This window comes from Nuphar pumila, chromosome 13, assembly GCF_984573655.1.
Source record: "Nuphar pumila chromosome 13, dmNupPumi1.hap1.1, whole genome shotgun sequence".
Classification (NCBI taxonomy): domain Eukaryota; kingdom Viridiplantae; phylum Streptophyta; class Magnoliopsida; order Nymphaeales; family Nymphaeaceae; genus Nuphar; species Nuphar pumila.
This window is the reverse complement of record NC_143261.1, coordinates 84,434,236-84,459,616: the sequence shown is the minus strand read 5'-3', so window position 1 is coordinate 84,459,616 and position 25,381 is coordinate 84,434,236. Positions and strand designations below refer to the sequence as shown.

General features: G+C 39.5%; 2 protein-coding genes and 1 pseudogene across 3 annotated transcripts in view; all 3 read right to left on the bottom strand.

Annotated features, from left to right (window-relative positions):
- Positions 1-7,172, bottom strand: part of LOC149818946 (mitogen-activated protein kinase kinase kinase YODA-like) — a 40,831-nt gene extending 33,659 nt beyond the window's left edge. The window contains exon 1 of the mRNA XM_089984080.1: positions 7,048-7,172. The gene's annotated coding sequence lies outside the window, so the exon portion shown is untranslated. The remainder of the gene's footprint in view (positions 1-7,047) is intronic.
- On the bottom strand, positions 1,642-7,184 carry LOC149818945 (uncharacterized; annotated as a pseudogene). Its single transcript, XR_016426990.1, has 2 exons — positions 7,048-7,184; positions 1,642-3,471 (listed from the first exon to the last, which is right to left on the bottom strand). The product of XR_016426990.1 is annotated as an uncharacterized LOC149818945 (transcript).
- A 6,725-nt stretch (positions 7,185-13,909) lies between these two features.
- Positions 13,910-21,600, bottom strand: LOC149818944 (ribosomal RNA small subunit methyltransferase G). The gene is made up of 9 exons (XM_089983996.1): positions 21,274-21,600; positions 20,283-20,363; positions 19,816-19,905; positions 18,939-19,105; positions 18,253-18,322; positions 17,290-17,369; positions 17,092-17,154; positions 14,868-14,944; positions 13,910-14,370 (listed from the first exon to the last, which is right to left on the bottom strand). The coding sequence occupies exons 1-9, from the start codon at positions 21,349-21,351 to the stop codon at positions 14,270-14,272; spliced, it is 807 nt and encodes a 268-aa protein (XP_089840122.1). The 5' UTR covers positions 21,352-21,600; the 3' UTR covers positions 13,910-14,269.
- Positions 21,601-25,381: the final 3,781 nt, after the last annotated feature.

Genomic DNA, 25,381 nt, shown 5'->3' with positions numbered 1-25,381 from the left:
TATGTATACATGTTTTTTGCTTTATCCAAATCTCTATATGTGATCTCTATAGTTTATTTAGTAGAAAACATATACTAGATTACAAAAATGTCATGTTTAAGTGTGTTTTTAAAGCAATAAAAAAATCAAGGGTTCATATTACATCAAAAACTTTATCAATCGAAATCATGGTGTTAAACACATTTAAAGGTTTGATTTAAATAAGAAACGCATGCAACCATGTTTTCTATTTTGGGACAGTTTAGGACATAAATGCTCTGGGAGCTACATCTCTCTCTCTATAAATATATGAAAACATTCTCGTACAGCGGCTACGTGGGCAGGGCAAGATGGTCTTTTCCATTCTCACCTCATGAGAATGAAACAAATGGGCCCTTGTGTTATGTTTGAATATGTGAGACAAGAAAGCCTTTAAGAACACTTTATCAAGGATAACGTTGGGCCACGTTTTGTCCACTAGTATGTGGCGAGACATTTTGCTTCAAAAGAGGCCTTTAAAAAAACTCAAGAGGTGCCACTTTTATCCTTAAAATTGTGGGACTCACCGGAGGTTGCAAACCTCTCTCTCTCTCTACAAACCCCAACAAAACCCTGAATTTCTTTTTTAACATTTTACCCATTTTATTCAACAATGTAAAAAGATGAAGTCTTCTCTTACAAGAGGCACAAGAGGTGCGTGTGTTTGTGAACTCTGGATACCATCATGGTGCTCAAAAGGACACGTCAATAACATGGCCATCACATTGCATCAACCCCTAAATTAATTACAGCTGGTAAACGAGTAGCACGATCCGAGCTTCAGCTGTTCAAGGTCAGCTTCTTCATGCTCATTCTTAGCCCGAGCTCAGTCTCAAGCAGTCAAGCTCACGACAAGCCGAGCAGAGCCTCAGCTCATGACAAGTCCAAGCCATACAAGCCCATCTAGATTTTTTTTTTTTGAAAGGCAAGCTGGGGTTAGGCAGACCCCTACCAGTTATACAACCATACCATACCCTACCAGTTATACAACTATACCATTGGGTTTTGAACCTGCAACGTCCACGTGAACTAGCTGCTCCTACCAGACTATCGAAGCCCCCGTTGGAAAAAGCCCAGCTAGATGCCAGCATTATATTTGTCATAAAATGGAAACACGGAATTCCAACGCTGAGCCTGGAGCCTCCTTTTGGGAGGTCAAGTGCCCTAACCATCATCCCATACATTTTCCTCTAATGGCATACGCAACACCTAACAACAACAACAACTACGCCTTCATCCCAAAATAATTAGGGTCGGCGATATGAACCAAAAAAGAAAATCATTATGGGTCTTCCACATGAATCCTTCTCCAATCATTTCTATCCAATGCCATGTCGGTGGTGAGGTTCAAAGCATTCATATCCTTTTCTATCACCTCCATCCATGTCTTCCTAGGCCTACCCCGACCTCTTTTAACTAATATATTTTCCCATTTCTCCATCCTTCTAACTGGAGCATCATTACGCAACACCTAGATCTTCATAAATTTGCATCTTATAAAACTTCAGAAGATTCCAGGCAGGATGTTCATTGCAATCCAGAGGATGATAACTACTGGTTGAACTCCACACATCTAGAGAGACTGATAGACAAGGCTTTTATGAAACAGGCAAGAGATCATAATATACATCCCAATATCTTCCATTTATACACAAGCAACTATTAGAAAAAGAGCAATTACTACATCCTTGAAATGTTCCCTTCAAACAAAATACAACCCCGAGCGGCCTGTCAAATCCGTTCCTGTAAGCTCAGGCAGGGGTTATAACAACCATAAACCTAGCCCTAAACAATTAATTCATTCAGACCATTTCTTACCCGCTCTTCTTTTTCTTTACCCCTTGAAAATTTTCCCATTTATACAAAAAGAAAAAGCTTCCTGCTTAAGTTTAATGATCATTTCTCCATCGATTGAGAATTTCGGTTTACTTATGAACAGAGATGAATTGGTCAAGACGGGGTCTCCATCCACTCCTGAAACCCATCCTTACATTTTCAAGTGTTTACTCGAACGTCGAAATCAGAGGCAAACTCATGTCATTAGTCTGCACCGATTAGCAATCTAATAGTAGAAAGACAGCCGCATTAGCCGACACCTGGCTGCATCATGTGGAAGAATGCCCAGTTGTTGGATCCTGCCTTCATCACCACCTTCTCGTTTGCCCACCATTCGGAGCTGGTGATCGTGGTTGGCCCCACACCTCCGTCTGCATTATCAAATTCAAACTCCTTCGCCATTGCCAAGTCTACAGTGCTTCAACCAGCTGTAGGACACCATCCGATGAATCGCCTGAAGCCCTGTCAGTGCCACCAGAAACTACGTCCAAACTTGAGGGTACAGAGGAAAACCGATCCTTCAGTCTTTCTGTTGGCTCCTCCAACCACAAATACGATTTTGAGGCACTGGATTGGCCAGAAAGCCTCCTACTTACAGCCATCAGCACCGGCGATTCAGGCATGCATCCTTCCACAACATCACGATCCAATAATTTGCAGTTCTTGACTTCCTCCACACACAAGCCAAACGAAACTCTGTGGTCAACCAGTTGCTCATCCATAGACCCATCTGCTACATCACCACTAGAAACCATTTTTGAAATCCGACTCCAAAATACAGGGCCATCTTCACAGCAGGCCTTCAGCTTGGGATTCGGCAACATGTGAGCCAGTGGCTCAGTCAAGCTGGCACTTGGGTGCTGCTGCTCACTGGACTTCTCAGCATTCTCAAATGCATCAATGTGGCATAGCTTCGGTGGGCCATAGCCCTGAGACAGCACAGCTGAAAAAGACGGAGGAAAGGAGCTGGAAGAAAACTCAAGGTCGGGAAAAGGAGAAGACAGTACCAGAACCGGAGATTGCCGAGCTAGGGGATATAAGATGCCCGATTGGGCTCCCTGGGTAAAGCTGGTAAGCTTGAAACTCAGAGTAGTGAACAGGTGTGAAAGGCAGAGGGAAGGTCAAACCCTTATCTTCTTTGCACTTAGCATCCAGTGCAGAAGACAATAGCTTGGCAAAGGGTACCTCTGGAGATGAGGGCGTGGTCACATGAACAGATTCTGGAGGTGGCGTGAAGGGAGCAGTGGAAGGCTCAGTGGTGAATGTAGAAAAAACAGGAGGGGAGACTAACTGGGTCTCGTGCGCATAGGGGGCAATATCAAAGATGGAAGGTCCACCTGGAGAATAAACATTAGAGGAGAGGGAGCAAAAGGATAGAAGACCAGCGGGTGATTGCATAGCAGAAGGAGGTTCAGATTGAAGGAAAGATGCAGGGGATGATGGAGGAGCAACAAATGGAAGTGCTGGGATCGGGGCATGAGGCCGACTATCACCAGCAGAAATACCATTTTCAGATGAAGGTGGTTCTGGAAGGAGGACCGCATGACCAATGCGGCTACCATGCCTATGGGATCCAAAACACCAGTATACACTCAAACAACCAGTCCATCTCCTCTTCTGTCAGATTATACCACAAGATAAAATATCAGTCAAAGAGATGTGTCGTTGATTTCTAACTTTCTCTACACATCATAGTCCTTAACAAGATTAAAACATGATATGCAGGGGCAGTATATTACACGAAAGTTAAGATAAATAACACGGAAATAGGAGTCAACCTGCATATGCATGAATGTACATAAGGAAGTTGAAACACAACAGCAGAAAATGGCATTTGGGTACAGAGGCAGAATTGTGAAGCTTGCTGAGTTTATATGAGACAATGACACGAGAAAGTCAAAAAATGAAAATCAATCAAACTGCCTCAAAGCATGTTCAGAGACACTCGCAGTGCAATGTTTTAAGAAAGATTACAGCTTCCCCTTTGTCAACTATAAAGCACTAAACCAGATTAAAAGCACCAAGAGCACTGAGTGCCACCTCTCATATCTTGAATTCATAACCTTAACACACAGCTAAAGACATCTTATCTGAGCCCCAGCTTTAGTCTTGAGAGTGTGAACTGATTATTAACTTCAAACAGTACGTTGGAGTTGCAAGCAGTTTTCATGACTGAAAATCTGGCCCCTCTCTCTCTACACACATTGAAAAGGTTGAAAGTATTTAATGCATACTACTAACCCCCAATAAACTGTTCCCGACCAAGCTCCCTCATGCCCCACCCCCCTGTTTTCTGATGGACGTGACCCAATGCCTATCCAATAGAGTGCAATAGCTGCATCCCACATTTGCAGCTCATTCATGGTCTAGAAGCTATAATCACCCGTCAGAGCAACTCTAACATTCTAATTCATTTTCACAAGACTTCGTCGATATTACAGGCCACTTGGAAATCTTAAATAAAAGGTCCTTAAGAGATACACGTTCAGTCCTGCATTAATTCTACAAGGATCATCGTACATTTATCTTTTACACTTCTCCAACTTGATAGGCTGAACATGAATTAAATTATAGCAGCCATCAAGACCGAATAGTACTATAATATTCTAATAGTACTAGGTCTTAATGGCTGCTATCCTAATCAAGTACAACCACCAGTACAACCATAAAGCATAGCAGCAGCTTCTGCCATGATGTAGAACAAGTCAAAGAATCAGACTGAAGGATCTTAGACTTACTAGGAATACAGTTTAGTTCCAAGATTGGTTCAGAAATTTTGCATTGTTTGTCTCCCATTGTGGATAAACTATGATTTTTAAAAGTTTAAATAAATTAGGATTTTCTGTTTGCAGTTTCTTAATTGAGCAGTTATGGATTTGGTAGTGTTAGGAAGTTTCTTTATCGGAATCAAGATAGGTTTTTTATAGTATAAGTAGGTTTTATTATTAAATAGGAATGGAAATTTCTTATTTTGTAAAAACACTTCAAGGTTCTCTTGTGAGACGGAATTACATTAAGTCTATTATCCCACCTTTCCCTATGGATTCAACAACTTGTTTTCACTGTTGATTAAAAGAGTCTCCTTATCATTTCAAAGAATCCTCACCTTTTGGACTCAGGGATAATCAAGAAGAAAAGGCTCCAATTAATTCGACTTTTGCTCTTTCCTACGACATCATAGAACGAATCAAGCTGGCTGCTTACATTCTAAAGGAAACCAAAAATAAAAATTTACTATGATCTCATGATCTCTTTGTCCAACTAAAAGTAGGCTCAACAATATTAATTATGAAATCTCAACCATCCAAAGGCTCATTGCACACAAATTCTCTGTGCACTTGGCCAAGACCCCCAAAGGTCCGCATTTACATTAAAACCACCGATAGCTTCCTCAACTTTCCAATGACCTCCACCAAAAATATAATTTGGGTTCAGGGACACCATAAGCTGAGAAGCACAAGTGGGTCAATCCCATGTGGGGCCAGGGCCATACCAAACCTGACAAGTCCAAGGCCAACAAAAACAAAAGAAAGTACCACTCTTTCAATATGTTGGAGTTTCTTTCAAGTTCATAATTGAAGTCAGGTGACCCACAACTTAGGTTGAATGTACCTTTACCTAGTCCCAACTTCAAAACTACTGAGATCCGACTGGTTTTGGACTATCTCACACATTTCTAAAGATATATGGAAAGGCATATTTCGGAATATCTTAAAAGGTTTTGTTTTCTCCTCGAGAGGATTTCAATTTTCAGTAAATTTATACATCAGAAGATTTTCAAGAATTCTACGTTCTTATTAAGAATTCAAAGATATCTTTGTAGATCTCAGTAGCCAGCTAGTTGTGAGGATTCTTCATCATATTTGATCACAGTCAAGAGTCTAATGTTGAAACATGTCATGTTTACATTCTGGAGTTACAAGAATCTCTTCAAGCAACCAATAGGATTTGTCATTGTTGAACTCATTTCATATTCCTAAAGATCTTAAAAGGGAAGCATACAGCCTCTTTCCATCCATAACATTGATTTTGATCATATCTGCTTGAGCCAAGAATACACCCTACATCTTAACCATTGCCTCACTCTTCTTCCAGCAGCAACTAGAACAGAACATCTAATTGCTCACCAATCATCTCATTGCAAAGGCAAGAGGAGGAGAAGGAAACTCCTTAGCCTGTCAAATCTGTGAGGTATAGCATAGTCAGCAATCACTCAGATGTCCATGTAGACAAATAACAAGAAGCTAAGGAGTTTCTTTCAACTTCACAATTGATACCTGCAGTCAGTGACTGAACGAGAAGCCCATTATGCACACTGAATTCTTACATGCAAATAACAGAGTGATCCATCATACTTGCTTAAGTGTTTGTGTATGCATGAGCGTGCACGTGCACGTGCACATGTGCACTTCAAATTCCTTTAGTCATTCTTAAAAAGTTCACCAAATATTTAATGATAGGTATTTCTATAATTTAACAAAAAGACTTAATGCTTATTCACTAGTTGTGCCTTTAAAATGTAAAGGACATCTTTAGTAAATGGTCTCTGCCCTTCCTAAAATTACTGCCACCCCTTCTTGCGATAGTCTCAAAGGGGTGAAACGCTCTGGTGAACTTGTTCGTGCAGATTAAGAGCACCATCTAAGATTTCAAGACTTTGCCTCCCATGAAGGGATTCGAAAAAGTTACATGGTTGGTTTTTTTCTTTTTTCTTTTTAATAAACATGTGCAAAAAACTCAACAAGCGGACCCATTAATTTGAACCAAATTTGGCGCAGGTGCCGTAGTGGACTATAGTACAAGTAATCTATCAGATAACTCCTATCCAAGCAGTGTATCAAATCACCGAAATATTTGCTAAACAAACTCCAATTACATTCCTTGATTTACATGCGCCATTCCTGAACCCCGAAAGAAGAAGTTCTGGCATAGTCCCAGAACAATCGAAGGATATCATTTCACACAAACTCTCGCGATTACGAACAAGATAACCAATCTACCAAGAATAAACAAGCCAATCAACAAACCGAAACCTAGATCCTGAAACACTAAAACAAGCAGCAAAACCGAACAAATCAAATAAAGAAAAAAACACTCTCCACAACTCAAAGCCAAAGACTTTCCATCATTTCGAACACAAAAGTCCAAGAACTACCAATTCTACAGAAAACCGCAACGAATTCGAGATTATACCTGAACCGTGGCTTGCTGAACGCGCCGCGCCGCAGAGACGATCGCACGAGCGGCCGAATTTATCGTCTCGACGCTATTGTTCCCGTTGTTCGGCAGGACTCCCCTCATCGCGCCCTAGAAAGCCCTAATTCCAGAAAGAAAACTCCGTCTCCGATGGAAAATCGCTCGGCTAGGAAAAGGAGACCGCGAATTGGCCGGATAAAGACGCCGGAGAACGCGGGAAACCTGGAAAAAAACGTCGCCGGAGAGCTCGGAATTGGTTTTCCCGGTCATGAACCGTCGGAAGACCACGAGCGACCGAAATTTTTCTTTGGGTTTTCGAGGAGGAGAAAAAGGAGCTACAATGAACTGGGGAAAAGCTTCGGATATTTATACTGGTTGCTTTCGAGGTCAAACACGCCCAATTTCCCACTTTAATAATTTTCCCTAAACCATGGTTACTTACTTAACACGAGTGCCTTAGTAACAAACTATGATTGACTAATCTGCCCCCGTTTGCTTCAAAAATGACTGGTTTGTCGGATAAGGACTGGATCGTGAAGATCCGAATTTAATCCAAAATTTGGGCACTAAGTCATTATCCAAATCCGAATGGAAAATGAATCAGATCCAAGTTTTATATGGTACAAAGGATCTAACAAAAAATAAAGATAGAGGAGACAATGTTGTTCTGAGTCCAAGGCTAAGCTAGAAAAGAGAGTCCAATCCTATAAATTGCAACCTGATCCAAAAACGTATGACCGTTCCATTTTAAGATCCATAAAAAAGAGAGAGATCGACCCATTGCAACCTGGTCTGCAAACATATTACCGTTCCATTTGAAGATCCATACCCGAAATAATGTATCAAATTCAGATTAGTGGCCTGATTGAATCTGATCCGTTTATCAACTGGTCGGGATTGCGGCTATAACGATCTGCAGTCTAGGTTGCGCTGACTGGAAATGGACCAGCCAGGCATCTAGTGAAGTGGCTGGGTCCGAGTTGCAGTGGATCCAGTTGGTTCCTGGCCTCTTTCGAGCTGGAGCATAAATGGGTTTCCGGAGTATAAACTATGTGACATAATTCATGCATGTTGAGTTTTGGAGTAGGCCCGGTTCATTTAGGGCTGGGTCCAAGTGGTTCTGGTATAGTTGGCTCCACATGCAGCTGGATATTATTCAATCCTGACATATTCGGTGAACGCTTTTTTTTCTTTTTTCCTTCAAAAGTTACAAATCTCGTTTTTGGTATTTTCTTAGCATAGAATTTTTTTATAAATTATTTGTAATCTTGTTTGTTCAAAAAGAATTATGAAAAGTGAAAAAAACGGGATGTTTATAGTATTTGATGAATTTATATTGGTATTTAAAAAAACACTGAAAATTTTGAATTTTTTCTTATCTTGGAAAAATTGGATCCAGAAACATCAAGATCCATATCCAAACTAAAGAGCACCATGCCGAAATAGATCCAAACACAAAGAAGGATACCGAAATAGATCCGAACCGTTTACATGTTATAGAACAATCCTTTTTCATTTTCACGCACGACGCAAAAAGAAAAAGAAAAATCAAAATGAGGGTAAAATAGTCATTTAATTGTTCAGGGCTTTCTCGAGAACTTGAGTAAAAGGCACGTCTTTCGAGGCTTTAAGATCTCCACGTGGATAAAGTACGATGGGCGATCTACACGTGTATTACAGCACACATCCTCCTCTGTGCACGTGCGGGCCGCATATCTTGACATGAGGTCGACGTTCAGAAAGGAGGAAACGAAAAGGGCGCGGAGATTTGCTTTTTCTGTGAAATTACCAAAATAGGCCTAAAACTTAGCTGTTTGGACATGAGTCGGTCTGACTTGGGGAGACCGAGAGAATATGCGAGCCGGTTTCTTAAGCCGATCGTATCGTTTGGATCTTGCTTTGGCGAACATTTGGATCTGGTTTGGTAGCATCCCACTCCATCCAGATGGAATATGGGGGGGGGGGGCGTGGATCAACCCTTACTGTGGTTTGTATACCAGTTAGGGTTAGGTTGAGTCAACATGAATTGACTTAATGGCCCCGTTCCAACCCGAAACTCGGGCTAAGGCATTTGCCGGACTGGTTGCCCATCAAGTCAAACCTGGTCCCAGTCAAACGGATTCGGTTCGTTTGCAAAAGTCAAATGCCAAATTTGTCCCAATGGGAGAAAGAAAAAATCGAACGTTGGGGTTGGTCTGTCTTCAACAACCAAACATGCCCAAAAGCTACACAGCTTTTCTTATCAATGGGCAAAGGAAATAAGGCAAGGGGGGCAAAGGAAATAAGGCAACGGGTGGGCAAATATTTGTGCATTAATTAAGCACCTTATCAGTTGTGGGGGCCAGTTAGAAGGTTGGAGAAATGGAAAAATGTATTAATTAAAAGAGGTCGGGGTAGGCCTAGGAAGACTTGGATGGAGAGGATAGGAAAAGATATGAATGCTTTGAACCTCAAAAAGGACATGGCATTGGATAGAAATATTAGAGGAAAAGGATTCATGTAGAAGACCCAAAATGAATTTCTTTTTTGGTTCATATCGCTGACCCCAATTGTTTTGGGATGAAGGCGTAGTTGTTGTTGTTGATCAGTTATGGGGCCCAAAAGCCTGATTGAGGGCAATCAGGTGCTTAATGCACAAATTTTGTGCCATGTGATTGCACCCGATCCTGACTGAGGGAGGGGGTGAGGCAAAAGATAAGATATCATCATATTGCTTTTGATATGAGATTCGCGGCAATCAAACTCACCATGATATTCTTCGTTCCATGAAATTGAGTTGTATTATAATAACAAACACTCCATTCATATAAGATGAGACCCATGAACATGGAGATGAAGACGTGGGGCCCCACGTCTTGATCCAACCTCCATTCACACAGTCGTGATATCGGATCTTCAAATATTAGATCTCTACAACACTCCAAATTCTTGGATCTTTATAATCCAATGAACTGAGGGTGGGTTTTGGGAATGAGGATCTCTAGTTGGAGATCTGTCGGATCTAAGTATGCTGAAAAAGAAAAGAATGCACCCATTAGGTGGCGTTTGAAGCAAGAGAAGCAACAGCCGGGTGGAACTATTTTATCCCTTTTCACGGTGAAAGCAAACACCAGACAAAAGTGAAAGGGATCATTGTGTCACGGGCTTAGAAGCTAAGAAACAAAAAAGGTGAAAACATGGTTGTCCCGAAACACCTTGCGTCCCAATTCCGCCATACTTGGGTGCCCTTGTTTAGGACACTGCAGCAGTGTGACTCTATTGTCTTGAACACGTGTTCAGCTTATGGAATGCTGCCTGAGGTTCCGTCACATCTAAGATTCTATTATAATATCTGTCTTCTTGCAGGTAGCTTGATAGGCAAGCCATGAACTTTCATATGCACCATGGTCTAAGCTTTCAGGAAGAAAATCATAATGTGTGTATGCGTGTACATGTGCGCGCGCACACACACACACTCTCTTTGACAGCCTTTTTATAATTAAACGACTTACCTTTATTTTTAATTTTTAGTAAATCTCTGCTTGTGGATTTGACCTACATGCATGGTCCATTTTATGAGGATTGGCAGATCCCAATGTGTGAGCACAACAGCCATAACACTTGAAATTTTGTCAATTAAAAAATTATTTTCATAAAAGAAAAAGACCCAACGGCCGATCACTAATAAATTGACCCTGCTGAACGAGTATAAGATCGAGTCCAAACAACTTGCCCCAAATCTTAGATCGATTCTACCTTCAATCAGCTGTAACACACACACACACATATATATATATATGGGCACTTCTATGGTGATACTTAATTGTCATAAATATAAGCTGCAAAAGAAAAATCTGATGATTGGTTCATGTTTTATTTATTATTTTCATGTCTTAAATAAAGTTGATTCAAAATATAAAGTTTAATATTATTTTTAAACTATTCTTATTTTCACAAATTGTGAGCCGTTGATTTTCACCTTCTCAAAAATAGAATCTTATAGTGTATTAAACATGATAAAACCTTCAAACATAGTAAATAAACTATGCTAAACACATATGTATATACCACTAGATTTACCATTTGATTTGGTGGCTGGATGCATGAAAACAAGTGTGTACCACCACCATCAGGTATTATGTATTTAATTCTCTCTCTCTCTCTCTATTTATACTACTGTCCTTTTTCCTTTTTCATAAGAGAGGGTGTTGTGTGTTCTCTCCTAAACCCAAATTTGCGTGTTCCGGTGTATGGAGGAATATCTTGGGACCCGCGATAATTCATATGCCAATGTTGCCCACGATGAATTTATAATAAAATAACATATAAAAAAGGTAGATACGATTTTGACAGAAATGTCCTTTCGTAAGATAGATATGCATTGGACGAAAATGTCCTTCCGCTCCTCGTATATAGATTTGCATGTTCCGTCTTTGTTTTTAGCTTGTGCTACAACACATGGCCGCCTTCTCGTTCCTGCCTTGTGTTAGATAAAAAACTTTTCCTGGTTCGTTTCTACCTCGTGGAGATAACTATAAATCGAACGACTGGTTCGATCATTGGTGGGCGTCAAAGGGGGATTTGTCGGCCATCTCTTTTTACAATCTTCTCTTCTTCTTCATTTTCGTTAGGCAGTATGGAAAAAAACAATGAAGCACAAACATTCCAACAATTGCATGTTTACTTGTACACACGACACTATGCATATATACAGTTATAGAATGTTGCTTACTTAGACTAGTTGTAGTCTGACACTTTTATTTCTTTTGTTTTTCGTAAGAAGTGAATGATGTACACGAAACATATTGTGTCATCGTGGGTGGAGCCATGAGATCAGATATTTGTAGTCCTGCAGATCTCTGATAAACATTATGATTGATTATTAATGATTTTGTAATAATGATTGGATATTTCATTCATTGATTGATATGATATTGAATGTTGTATGAGTAACCTCTGTTATACCTTGTAACCCGCCCAACTTTTTGACCGAATAAGTTAACCAATATTTCACTTTTATATATATATATATATATATATATATATATATATATATATATATATATATATATATATATATATATATATATATATAATTTTAAAAATTTTCAAGTCAAATTTTGGAGCATTACACTTTAAAAGCTTTTACTTTTATTACATTTGACCTTCTTTTCTTATGAATGGTTTGCTTTTATTTAATTCTTTATTTATTGTTCTAATATTCGAGTTGGGAGATGGACCCTAGGGTAGTTGTATCAACTCAGCCATTGGATTTGATCCTTAAGGGCTTGTTTGATGGCGCATCACACGAGACAAAAAAGCTGCTTGGAACACATTTTCTAGCAACCATTGGATGCACAGAATGCCTTCTGTCGTGTGCATAATATGAGCTAAACACTCTTCCATCCTCCCGTTACGAAAATAACAGGGACATGGGGAACGGTAAAAAAAAGGTCAAGCGAGTGGGGTCCTTCGACGCTCTCTCATTCTATTCTCTTTCTCTCATTTTGTTCTCTCTCTCTTGCAACCAACATCAAGGCCATCAACAACAAGTGGCCGACAATGAGAGGCCTTCTCTTCTTCTTCTTCTCTCTGATTAGGGTTTTCATTTGATTTTATTAGGGTTTTTTTCTTTGATTTGATTAGGGTTTTGAATCAAATTTCTTAAATTAGGGCTTTGAATCAAAAATTTTAAATTAAGGCTTTTTATAGTTAATTTGATTAGAGTTTTTTATTTGATTTTCTTTGATTAGAGCTTTGAATCAAATTTTTTAAATTATGATTTTTTATAATTAAATTGATTAGGGTTTTCTTTGGGGCATTCCGCAAATCGAGAGTGAGCATGTGCGTCGAGGATTAAAATATGGTAGTCTTAAAACTGCATAAGATTTTGGGCAAGCACACAGTTTTTATTAGCCATCTATTGTCAGTCATGTCTTAAGATATGTTACATTTATGCCCATTTTTTGCCCTTATTTAGTTATGTTTGATTCTTCTAGCCACTATGCTATAACCCACATTTTCATGCATCCCATGTGATTCCAATTCACAAGGTGAGCAGTGATTTCAAATCACATGACAAATGAGTAAAATTGCCCCTAATGCGAATTGGAATCTCACTACCCCCATTTTATCAGTTTGATTGCACACAAGAAATGGGGCGAATGAACATTTTTGGTAATGTCTCATGAGATTGAGAACAAGATAATGAATCTCATTTGCATAGCTAACCAAAGCATAAAAAAATGAGCCATGAGAAACGGAATGTGATTTGAAATCACATTTGGAGTGAATTTAGTCTCATATCCCGTGTGGTTTCAAATCACATATTCCACATTTTGATTTGGAATCATATGACTCCAAATCACGTAATTTCAAATCACAGGAGAAGCAACCAAACATATTGCGAGCCAATAATTCTCTTTTGGGGCCAAGCAAACATTCCTTTAAACTTATCACTTTCCAACGCCCTAGACAATGAATTGGGTCTATGCAAATAATTAGGTCAATGAACTTAGCACTTCTTTGGGTCTATGCTACTAATTAGGTCAATGAACTTAGCAATTCTTAAGACAGAGACGATCTAGACCCATGGAACTGTCAAGTGTCTACTAAGAATGACAATGCCACCACAAAATGGGTCCTGAATATACCAGATCCAATTATACCCATTCTTGACTACTTTAGGTGTAGGTAAAAGTGAACATCTAGCGTAGGGGCAATCAAGTAGCACATCAAAGCAACATCATGGCATCCAAGACGGATCTCAGCAGCTTACGAGTGCCAAAATTTCTGAGTAAAAACTGTCTTCAGAAGTTCAAAAAAGGGAAGAAATTGTATAGTTGTTACCAGCCCCTCCTTTTCTCATTATCTGATTTCGTTTAGTATGAATCTTGGTCATTTAAGATGGGAAGATGCAAACATACACTACTTGATTGCGAGGGGCTTTGGTCTTGAAGTCAAGCCTTCAATCATTTGTATAATGTTTGGACTCTCTTCCTCATGATTATTTCACTCTGTACAGCCACTTTTGTAGTATAGGAAAAGTTTATTGAATAGGACTCTTCCACAAGTATAAAGAATTCCCTTAGAATTCTAAGCCAGAAGAGATGGAGCTTGTAATTATTCGAACCATTTCTGATCCCATTTAGGGAGTCTTTATCTTCTCTAGTATTCTTAATGGTACGAAATCAACTTTGTGTTTGCATGCTGGGGACGTCCAAATAATGGACAGAAAAATCTATTTCAGCTTCTTACTGAAGTCAGAGAGTTCCAACAAATGAATTCTTCGAATCCTTTCTGCTTCCTCCCTCTCTTTCCCTGTGTTGTATCCCCATCTCCCTAACACTCAGAACCATTCAAAGAACATTACAATCTCCAAAAAAATTGCAGACACACACACACACACACAAGTCTCTAGTGCGGATATGCATTCGGTATCAATGAGTTGAAACTCATAGGTGCACATTGTTTTGACTGAATCTAACCCTACAAATGTATTCAGCATAGTCAATTTATTAGAAATCAACCCTTGGATCCTGCCTTTTTGACAAAAAAATACCTCTTTTTAAGTCATGAAAATTTGGTGCATTTACAACCATTGATTTTTGAATCACTAAAAAAACTTGTACACATTAGATTTTGGTGATTCATAAGTCAATCCCCACCAACCAGCCCATGTAGATCAAATCTATATGGTTAGATTCACTTAAAAAACAGGAGCAGTAGATATTGCTCTTTCAAACTCATTGATATTGTATGCACATCCGCACCTGACTTATCCACACACACACACACACACACACACACGTATATAAGGGAGAGAGAGAGAGAGTTACCCATATACAAATTCCACTTGTCCAATTCAGGTTCTTTGATGACATTCTTCAGGGTTGCAAGGCGATCTTCAACGAAGCTACATGAAAGAAAAAGTATCACTATCTCCTTGGTTCAAGCAATAATGGGCTATTACCAATGCAGGTAGATCTAGCCTACAACATATACCAAACCTGATGCTACAATTGGAAAATTTTCATGGTTTTTGGTTCTTGTATCATGTCATTTGTTTTTGGCGGCCGTGTCTGCAGCCATGATGAATAGAACTGAGTCTCACTATCTCCATAGTTTCATGTCATGTTACGGGTAAGAATATGATGCTGATAAAATTTCTGTCGTTGCCTCAATAAGGTAGTAAGAACAATTGGCATCTATCCCCCACCACACACACACACACACACAACTGTCACGCCCCAGAAACAAGACCACCCCCAACTGTCACACCCCTGAAACAGGACCTATCCGCGGTCGCATCTCGGGGTGAGTGGCTTCTCATTGAAGATTATTCCTGTTTATGGTTTTCTCCAAAACCCTACTGGGGTTGCCTTAGATTTCTGAAGTTGACAACCACAAAGTAACAATATTAAATGAAAGAACTTCAGAATCACTTAGAATGGACAGACATCTGACAGGCTTTGATGTGGCTGAAACATGTCCAAACCACCTTAGAAGTGTTTTTTCGCAAATCTGACCCTACATATGTGATCTCCATGGTCAAAAGCCTGAGAATCAGCTCTTGGATCAAATTTTTTGTTGCATAAATAGAATATTTACAATATAAAAAGTTTCAAAAATTTCACGCCGCTGTTCTTTTAGAACATTATGAAATCCTATGTATGCATTAAATTTTTTTATCCAGTAACAATTACTAGGCTATGGACCATGGACAATACATCTGTATAGTCAAATTTGCCAAAAAACACTTTTGAAAATGAGTTTTGAAGGTAGTTTGGACAGTTTGTACCTTTCTTGGCTTGGATGGTGTGTGTGTGTGTGTGGATGCAGGTACAGGTCCGGAGGGTACGAAACGGAAATTAAAAAAAATGTGGGTACAGGGACACGGCTATATATATCACATAAATATAAAAAAAAAACTGAATATAATCTAAATATATATGCTATATCTAAAATATATATTATATACTGAAAATATGAAGTTATAAACTAAAAATATAATTATAAATTATAAATTGAATACAAACTTGTATGTACAGAGGGTAAAATGGCGTGTCTGGGTGTCGACATGTGTTGACACGGGGATACGCGTGTCAACACGAGTACAAAGGGACAAATGGAGTGTCCGGGTATATATATATATATATATATATATATATATATATATATATATATATATTACATTTATCTTGAGTTTTCTTTGGGTATCTATTGTTGTAGATATGATCTACATGGTTTGTTTAATAGAGAACAAGTTTTGGATCGTGTGGTTTGGTGTGATGTGTAAGCAGGTTTTTCAAGAGTTTGAAAATTTGACAGCATAAGAATTTACCAAATTTTTAGGATTCAAAAATTGTTTTTTAATGTTAAAAAACATAAACTGAAGAGTGATCCCGAATATTGAAACAAAAAAAAAAAAACATGTTGAACACAGTTGTGTAGATACAACTTAGAACTATGATTTCCAATTAAATAAGATGATCAGATTGGCAGGCCAAGTCTCTCTCTCTCTCTCTCTCTCTCTCTATATATATATATATATATATATATATATATATATATATAAGAGAGAGAGAGAGAGAGAGAACTGAATATATTAGGTCCCATTTCTCATTCTGCCCCGTTCTGCCCCATAGTTTTGAAGTGTTTTATGATAGATCTAAACCGTTAGATGTGTTTATCATACTCAATTTAGTGGGAATCGACTCTTGGATCATGTTTTTCGACGAAAAAACATGATTTTATGAGCTGGGAAAAACTGGTACCTTCATAGCCAGTTATTTTGGATCACTGAAAAAAACTGTATACAGGTCAGATTCCGGTGATCCAAAAGCCGGTCACCACCAAACAAAACTTATAGATCACATCTATGGTGTTAGATGTGAGAAAAAATGTCAAAAACGACAATTTTTGAGGGGGCAGAACAAGGCAGAAGGAGCACATTACTCATATATATATATATATATATATATATATATATATATATATATAGAGAGAGAGAGAGAGAGAGAGAGAGAGAGATTTTCTATGTAGGATTATAAAGTAGCTTACTGAAGTGTCAGCCCCATGTTTTCTGGTTTACTCTGCAGCTGCTTTAGCACTTCCACTTTTGGTCTAAAAGAACAGATGCCAAGTTAAAGAGAAGTTCGTGAAGATAACTGTAAGGAATTATTTAAAAATAAACCAGAGCGTTGACAGCAAGGCTAGGAAATAGAATAACAAGCAGTTCTCTTGTCAAAATATACTGACCCAGTTCCTAATCCAAATATCCTTTCGGGTGGGATTGTTACACCGGCCAACTCACGTAGTAGGGAATCAGCAAATCTGCTCTGGAAACATAAAAAAATTATGTTACAAACATGGATCCAGTGGCATGGACTGTAATGTTGCCGGCCAAGCTCTTAATGGCCAATGTGTCACCCATTGTAACTTCAAGGCTAGGTTAATGCCCAATAGAATCCAAGTCAAGTTGGGCGCATGGTTACTTTGACCAAGCACTGCATGTGTGTGTGTGTGTGTGTGTGTGTGTTCCACATAATGCATTTACAATTATACAATTATGATGTTCCATAGATTTGGATAATTTTGGACTCTATCTCATACAGGTGCAAGTGCAGGTGCAACATGAGTGCATTGGGGGTGTGAAAGGACCCATTTTACATAGCTTCCAAGCATTTTTATACATTTTGATGCAAATTGTGTAGTTCAGGGACTAGTCTATGCCTCAAGCAATTCGACCATGCCCATGGCCTTGGCTGGTTGCCTGACCCAAGTCTAGGCCATTTCGTCTGTCTTCATGCATCCTGACATTTTCCTCAGAACTAGGGGGCATGTTTGCAATGCCTTGTGATTCTTGGATTTTCTCAATATCCTGTGATTGTAAAATCACAATCACAACACCTTCTCAAGGTAAGTGAAACATGAGAAAAGTACAAGCTATGATTGTGATTGCCAACTGTGATTATTGAAAGTTCATCACAAGATTGCACTTGTGACCAACAATGACGGCTTCTACTTTCTCGGTTGTGATTGTTCATCCTCACCTGTGACCAAATCAAACATGCCCTAGAACTTATCCAAGTCCCAAGTACAGCGAGACTCCTAAAACTCCAATTGTTTATATGCAACTGAAAATATTATGGTAGAGAAAATGTGATAAATTAATATATTAGAGAGTATTTATGGTTCAATATTCACTCATTTTCTCATTACCTGTTTGGTAGTCACTATATACAACTTTGAGCTTGAAAATCCAAGCGCATCTGCAATTCCTGGGTAAAATCTGCATGAAGATATGGTCAGTAAGTTTTGAACACGGTGTACAATTATTCCAAAGAAAAGTAACGAAGATCATGCTTTGTATCAGATACATCAAGAAAGGGTTAGTTGAAACATCTTTTTAGCAATGCAATTGGCAGAAACAATAGTTGTAGCTGACTAGCTATCCTGCTCAAGCAAGAAGCTACGAATAATGTCTGAAAGGATTCCATTGACGAAAATATGTTAAAAAAAGGGCCTTAAGTAAAAGATACAAACAACATATGCAAGGATTTTTTTTTCGATAGGCAACATATGCAAGTTTATTCTCACATTATCATATAATTATGTGCATACTTTTCCTGCCATATCATTCTAAAATATACAAAAGTTTTCTTAATTATATATCAATGTGATAACGTAGGGTTTCTTCTGTTCAGCAACTTAATATTTGACGAACTGAGAAAAGAAACAACGGGCAAAAACCACTAATCTTAAGCAGAAGATATCTTAGAATAAAGTAGCAAAAGGTCAAATTTTGATGCAATGGATCGATCAATGTTAGCTAAAAAAAAAAACGAAAAGAAAAATCTTGGTTTCTGATGATACCTTTTGTAAAAGATTAAGCAGACCTATTTTACCTGTTAGCATTAATCCATCCGGCAAAATCATGTTCAATCCATTCATCTCTGACTTTTCCAAATAGTTCTACCAGCTCATCCCTGTTCTCATTCCACTCCTCCATGATTACAGGTTTCAATTTTAACCAGCTTTCCAGTACAACATCAATAGTGAGTCCAGGAGCAACCTTACCATAAAAAACCTTGTTTGTTAGACTTGACTGCAAGAGAAAAACCCACAAATTTTTGCAACAAACAAAATGCATCAATATGAACAGTAACTTGGTTGAAATTTGGCAGCCTAAGATGAGTAGCCAAAACAGCAAAGTTTAATATGTTCTTATAGGCACACGTCATCTGAAGCTCCAATGGACATTATTTGGAGCGTTCTTACTTTCTTCTTTTAAAAGAATAGCTGCCATTTATGTATTTTACACTTCCTGCACTTGGCTTGGGAGAGAATAAAGGATTTCCAGTGATCTTTTCCTTCCTCAAGGGGCATTATAATGGCACAAGGTCATCTCGGTAACTAAATGGAACTAAAGTTCAATACGCCATATTAGCCTGTGAATCCAATTGCACCAGAAAGTAGCTACACGTCAACGCTAGGAACTGAGGTTCAAAACTTTCCAGGCTGACCCATCACTCACCTGAGCCATTCTGATTTGGCTGTATGTCTCAGCATGGTTTGGTATTCATGCATATAATGATCTAGTTCTGGTCTTTACCAAGCCCAGTTACTAGAGGAGTTCAAAAGTTGAACAGATTTTAGTGTATATGAGTAACCTACACAAGATACACAATACACTATACATCAAAGAAATTATCTCTATCGGTGTTGAAATCCACATTTTTAGAACACGTGAGGGGAGATGACTATATGGGTAAAAGAACTTACTGATGACTTGCGAACTGCAGGTTTCCGAATTTCCAGCAGCAGTCGAACAAGCAACAGATTTTCATATCCAGTTTCCACTACAGGTCGAACCTGACATTAGCAAAGCACATTCAGTGCAAGTTCATGTGATTGTGTTCATCATAATTTAACTTTGTTAAGCATTCATGGTTCTTCTCAAATGCTTTGAAACAGCAGTTAAGCAAAACATTGCAGACTAATCAATTTCTCAAACAATGTCTAAAACAACAATAATGGTGACACCACTTAAATGTCTTCAAAATGAATTAAGAAAAATATCAAAGAGCTTCACAAGTCATAATGATAATTAATAGGACTTGATACCTTAAAAAGAAAAGCCTAAACAAGGTTTTAAAGACAACAAACCATATGAGATGATGATGATGACAAAAATGAACTCGTTTCAACTAATTCTTGGCAATGAAGTAATTAAAGAGGTATTAGATTACCACATGCATTTGATCAATGATCCATTCTTCAGTCTCTTTATCCACTTCATCAAAGACATAAGGCCATCTTAGTTTAGCAGCCTGACAACCAAATAATGGAGAAGTAGTTAAAATTTGGAGTAATAATCAGATAAGCAAATTCTGTGAAACATGCTTTCTGCAGTACACAGCCACAACCAGGGCCTCATACACCGACCCATCATCCACCATCTTCTAATCACACATGCACCACACTCACACACAAATATACAATTCCTAGTCATTATACATTGGAAAAATAGTTTATAGGGTTGGGAAGCAAAAGCTTATAAATTAATTTTTTTTTTTGGTTAATATCTCTGAAAAAGGAAAACTAGCCCGAATATATCTCAGCAATCAAATGACCAAAATGCCCTTATAGATTATATTCCCCTTCAATCTGAACGCAAATCCGTAAGGAAAAAAAAGCAGACCAAAAACTAAGGTCATTTCAGTAATTACAGAAACACACAGGGAGTTCTCACTCTCAGTAACTTTTCCAAGAAGAGGCCGTGCCGGTGCCGCGCAAATTTTCATAAATTGCATTTTTCACAAAATCAGATTCTCCGGAAAATCTGGGCGTGGGGAATCTCCAGAGTCCAGATATATTGAAAAACATGGTTTTCAATTTCATCGAAAAACCATGGGGAAATATCGGAACATATAAAAACTAACAAGTTATACAAATACTAACATTAAATAAAATTACAGTATGTAAAAAAAAATTAAAAAATGCCTTTATCACGTTAATACGCAATAACAAGACGATATTTGAAGAAAAAAAACAAAAAACAACGGCTTGATAGTATTTGCGTTTTGAAAATATGAAGATTTATGATAAAACCGCGATACCCTCAAAATAACGCTGATATTTGTGGCCAGTATAGTCTTCTCCTTCCAATAATTGGGGCTTCCGATATGGTCTTCTCCTTCCAATAATTGGGGCTTCCGAGAGAGGGAGAGAGTTGGGTACCTTGAGGGCAGAGAGAGAGCTCTCTCCGCAGCTATCACAAAGAACTCCATCGAAATCAAGCGCATAGAGATCTCCCATATCTTTCTCTCTTTCGATCACTTCTGCGACCGACGGGAAAGTAGGAGGACACGGCGCGATTCGAACCCAAGACCTCCTCCTCCGCAGCCACCAGCCCTTAACTCCCAAATTGTGTGATCCAGCGGCTCAGCCGGGAGCCCTTTTAATCTCAAAATTTACTTAAATGTCCCTCCATCGTTGAAATCTCACGTAACTACCCCTAATCCTCACTGGGTGGATCACGCATGCCCTATTCACCAGTTCCGATTATTCAAACAACCTGATGCGCTCACAAAATTTTTTTTTTTATAGTCGTGGGCAACTGCCATACTTGCCAGCTTACAGGTGTAATTTGTTAAAACCTCAGGTACCCAAGTGTAATATAAAAAATATATCATAGAAAAAGGTGTATATATATTCATGTATAAATAACATGGGATATATATAGTTTTTAATTAAAATATATTATTTTATATGTGAGAATATATCCTACCCAGTGTTATAAAAAATGCACCTTGAGGCACAAAAGGCATGCCTCGCCTTGAGGCTCGGCCCTCAGTGCCTCAAGGTGCAAGCCTAAGGCAAAAAAATAATAATTTTTTACAATAAGATTTTTGAGACATAATCAATAAAGTTTTTGTAGGTTAATCTCATATATTTTTTGATTATTTAAGTTATGTAATAAGTTTATTAGTATATTACTATATTTTAACTTTTGTTGGTTAATCTCATATATTTTTAAGTTATGTAATCAGTTTTTTAGTTAATTTTATAAGCTAATCTCATATTTTTTTAGAATAATCTCATATATTTTAACTTTTATAGGTTAATCTCCTATATTTTCAGTTATTTCAGTTATGTAATCAGTTTCTTAGTATATTTTAACTTTTGTTGGTTAATCTCATATATTTTCCAGTTATGTAATCGGTTTCTTAGTATATTTTATCTTTTGTGGTTAATCTCATATATTTTGCAGTTATGTAATCATTTTTTAGTTACTTTTATATGTTAATCTCATATTTTTTGGAATAATCTCATATATTTTAACTTTTGTAGGTTAATCTCATATATTTTTCAGTTATTTCAGCTATGTAATCAGTTTCTTAGTAAATTTTAACTTTTTTTGGTTAATCTCATATATTTTTCAGTTATATAATCAGTTTTTAGTTACTTTTATATGTTAATCTCATATTTTTTAGTACTTGTTTGAGATTTTCTATTTCTTATTGGTTGTTATTTCATCAATAAAGTATTTTTTTTATTTATTTATATTTTTAGATCTTTTTTATAAATTTTTTAAAGTTTTTTTTTTAAAATTGAGGCTTACGCTTTATGCCTCGAGGCTTACACCTTGCCTCGGTTTTTGGTGAAGCGCCTCGCTACACCTCAACGCTTTTCACAACACTGATCCTACTGAGATGGTAACAACTTGGGACTGTCAATTTTCAGTGTTTTTTTTTAATTCTGACCATAGAGATGTTTACTAGAAATTGACACTTGGATCATTTGTGTCACGAGCCTATTTCCTTCAATGGGCCAGCGCGGCGCGACGGTCCTTCCTTACCGCCGCAAGCCTACTCGTCAGCTCGCTTGCCGGTCGCGGAAGCTTATGATCAGAGTGCAAGAGAGCAAGAGAGAATAGAGGGAGAGAAGTTGCAATCACAAGAAGCAATCACAACGAGGGTGAACAAAAGAAAGCTCAACGCATTTGATTCATTCACAATTTTGCCCGCAGGCTATTACAGTTCAAGTATACGGGCTGCCCCTTCGGGGTATTAATTCACCTAAACCGGGCAGCTTACATCAGACTCAACAAAAGCAAAACAGACTCTAAGCGCAACTGTACACTGTAAGTCGCAAGGGAACATGCTCCTCCCTTCAAATCATGCGCCGTCCTCGGCGCCATCTGTTTTGTGGTAAGCCCTGACTTCAGCCGGGTAGCGGCTGTTCATTCGAAATGCAGGCTCCCACGTTGGTTCCGTTGTTTCCTCCCACTGCACCAAGTATTTCTTCGCTTGCCCCAAGTAGTTGACCTTGTGGCGAAGGATCTGACTGAGGTGCTTCTCGGCCCGTTGTGCTGCCGGGGCCCTCTGCATTATGGGAGCGCGTTGCGGCACATTGCGTTCCGGGTATCCATCATCTGGATGGAACTGCTTGAGGTTGCACACGTGAAACACGGGGTGCACCTTGAAGTCTGGGGGCAACTCCAGCTTATAGGCTAGCTTGCCCACCTTCTTTGTGATGGTGAAGGGTCCCTCATACTTTCTGAGTAGTCCGCGGTGCCGCCCGCGGAAGATGCCTGTGCGACCAGGATATAACTTCACCAACACTTGGTCCCCAACTTGGAACCCTGCGGGCCGACGGTGTTTGTCCGCCCACTTCTTCATTCTCTTTGCCGCTTTGTGTAGGAATGCCTTCGCCAACTCATTCTGCTCGTGCCAGTCGCGAACAAACTGATAGGCAAAGGATGGCCTTCCCTTTTCTTGTGCGGCAAGCGTGTGCGGGGTCAGTGGCTGCTGCCCCGTGGCTATCTCGAACGGGCTGTGGCCTGAAGACTCGCTCTTCTGCAGATTATAGCAAAACTGTGCCACATCAAGGAGCTTCACCCAATTTTTCTGATTGGCACTAACAAAGTGTCTGAGGTACTGCTCCAAGATCCCGTTGATACGCTCTGTCTGCCCATCAGTCTGCGGATGAAAGCTAGTTGAAAACAGCAACTCAGAGCCAAGTAGCCGAAATACTTCACGCCAGAACTTGCCCGTGAAGCGAGCATCGCGATCACTCACAATGCTCTTTGGTATGCCCCAGTGCTTCACCACATGCTTTACGAACAACTCTGCAGTCTTCTCTGCAGGGCACTCCTTAGAAGCTGAAATGAAGGTGGCATACTTTGAGAAACGATCCACCACGACCAAAATAGAACTGAGGCCCTCTACCTTTGGCAGACTAACAATAAAGTCCATGGAGATGCTATCCCAAGGACGTTCTGGAATTGGTAGAGGCTCAAGGAGACCGGCAGCCTTCTGGTTTGTCCCCTTATCTTGCTGGCAGATGAGGCATGTCCGCACATACCCCTCAACATCGTCTCTCATCTGCGGCCAATAGTAGCCGCGCTCAAGGAGTGCTAAGGTCCGCTCCTGACCAGGATGGCCGGCCCATAGTGTATCATGGCACTCTTTGAGTAGCTCTCGGCGGAGGCTTCCCCACCGTGGTACAAAGATGCGCCCCCCTTTTGTTACGAGGAGGCCGTCTTGTAGCCAAAATCGCCGAGTCTTCCCTGCCTGCGCCAGAGAAACAAGGTGTTGTGCGGTCGGATCTTGCTGCGTACCCTCGCGGATGCGGCTCAACAATGCACCCTCCAAATGCACTTCAGAAGACTCCGCACGCACAACTGCCAGTTCAGCCCTACGGCTCAGGGCATCCGCCACAACATTGGTCTTTCCAACCTTGTACTCCAAGGCAAAGTCGAACTCAGCCAAAAACATCTGCCATCGAGCTTGCTTGGGCGTCAGCTTCTTTTGCGTCTGAAAATAGCTCGTAGCCACATTGTCCGTCTTGACGACGAACTCGGCACCCAAAAGGTAGTGCCGCCAGGTCCTGAGGCAATACACAATGGCGGTCATCTCACGTTCGTGCACTGTGTACCGCCTCTCTGCATCCTTCAGCTTACGACTCTCATATGCGATCGGATGCCCGTCTTGCATAATAACTCCGCCAATGGCAAAGTCTGAGGCATCAGTGTGGACTTCGAAGGGTCTCGAATGATCAGGCAGTCGCAGCACTGGCTCTCTCACTAAGGCTTTCTTCAAGCCCTCGAAGGCATCTTGGCACGCTCCTGTCCAGAGCCATACCCGATTTTTCTTCAACAAGTCTGTGAGGGGTGCAGCAATGAGGGAATAACCTTCGATGAAACGCCGATAATAATTTGCCAAGCCGAAGAATGACCGCAATTCTGGCACTTTGCTTGGCGGAACCCATTCCTGGATGGCCCTTATCTTTTGCCCATCCATACGCAGCACACCACGCCCCACAACGTGGCCAAGGAAGCTGA

Bases quoted from the DNA above. Each gene is read 5' to 3' on its own strand.
- LOC149818944 (XM_089983996.1), bottom strand. From the start codon at position 21,351: ATGGGAGATCTCTATGCGCTTGATTTCGATGGAGTTCTTTGTGATAGC. The intron at 18,323-18,938 runs GTAAAATAGGTC...ATCTTCATGCAG, and splicing joins GGATGGATTAATGCTAACAG to ATTTTACCCAGGAATTGCAG. The intron at 17,370-18,252 runs GTAATGAGAAAA...TTATGTTTCCAG, and splicing joins ATATAGTGACTACCAAACAG to AGCAGATTTGCTGATTCCCT.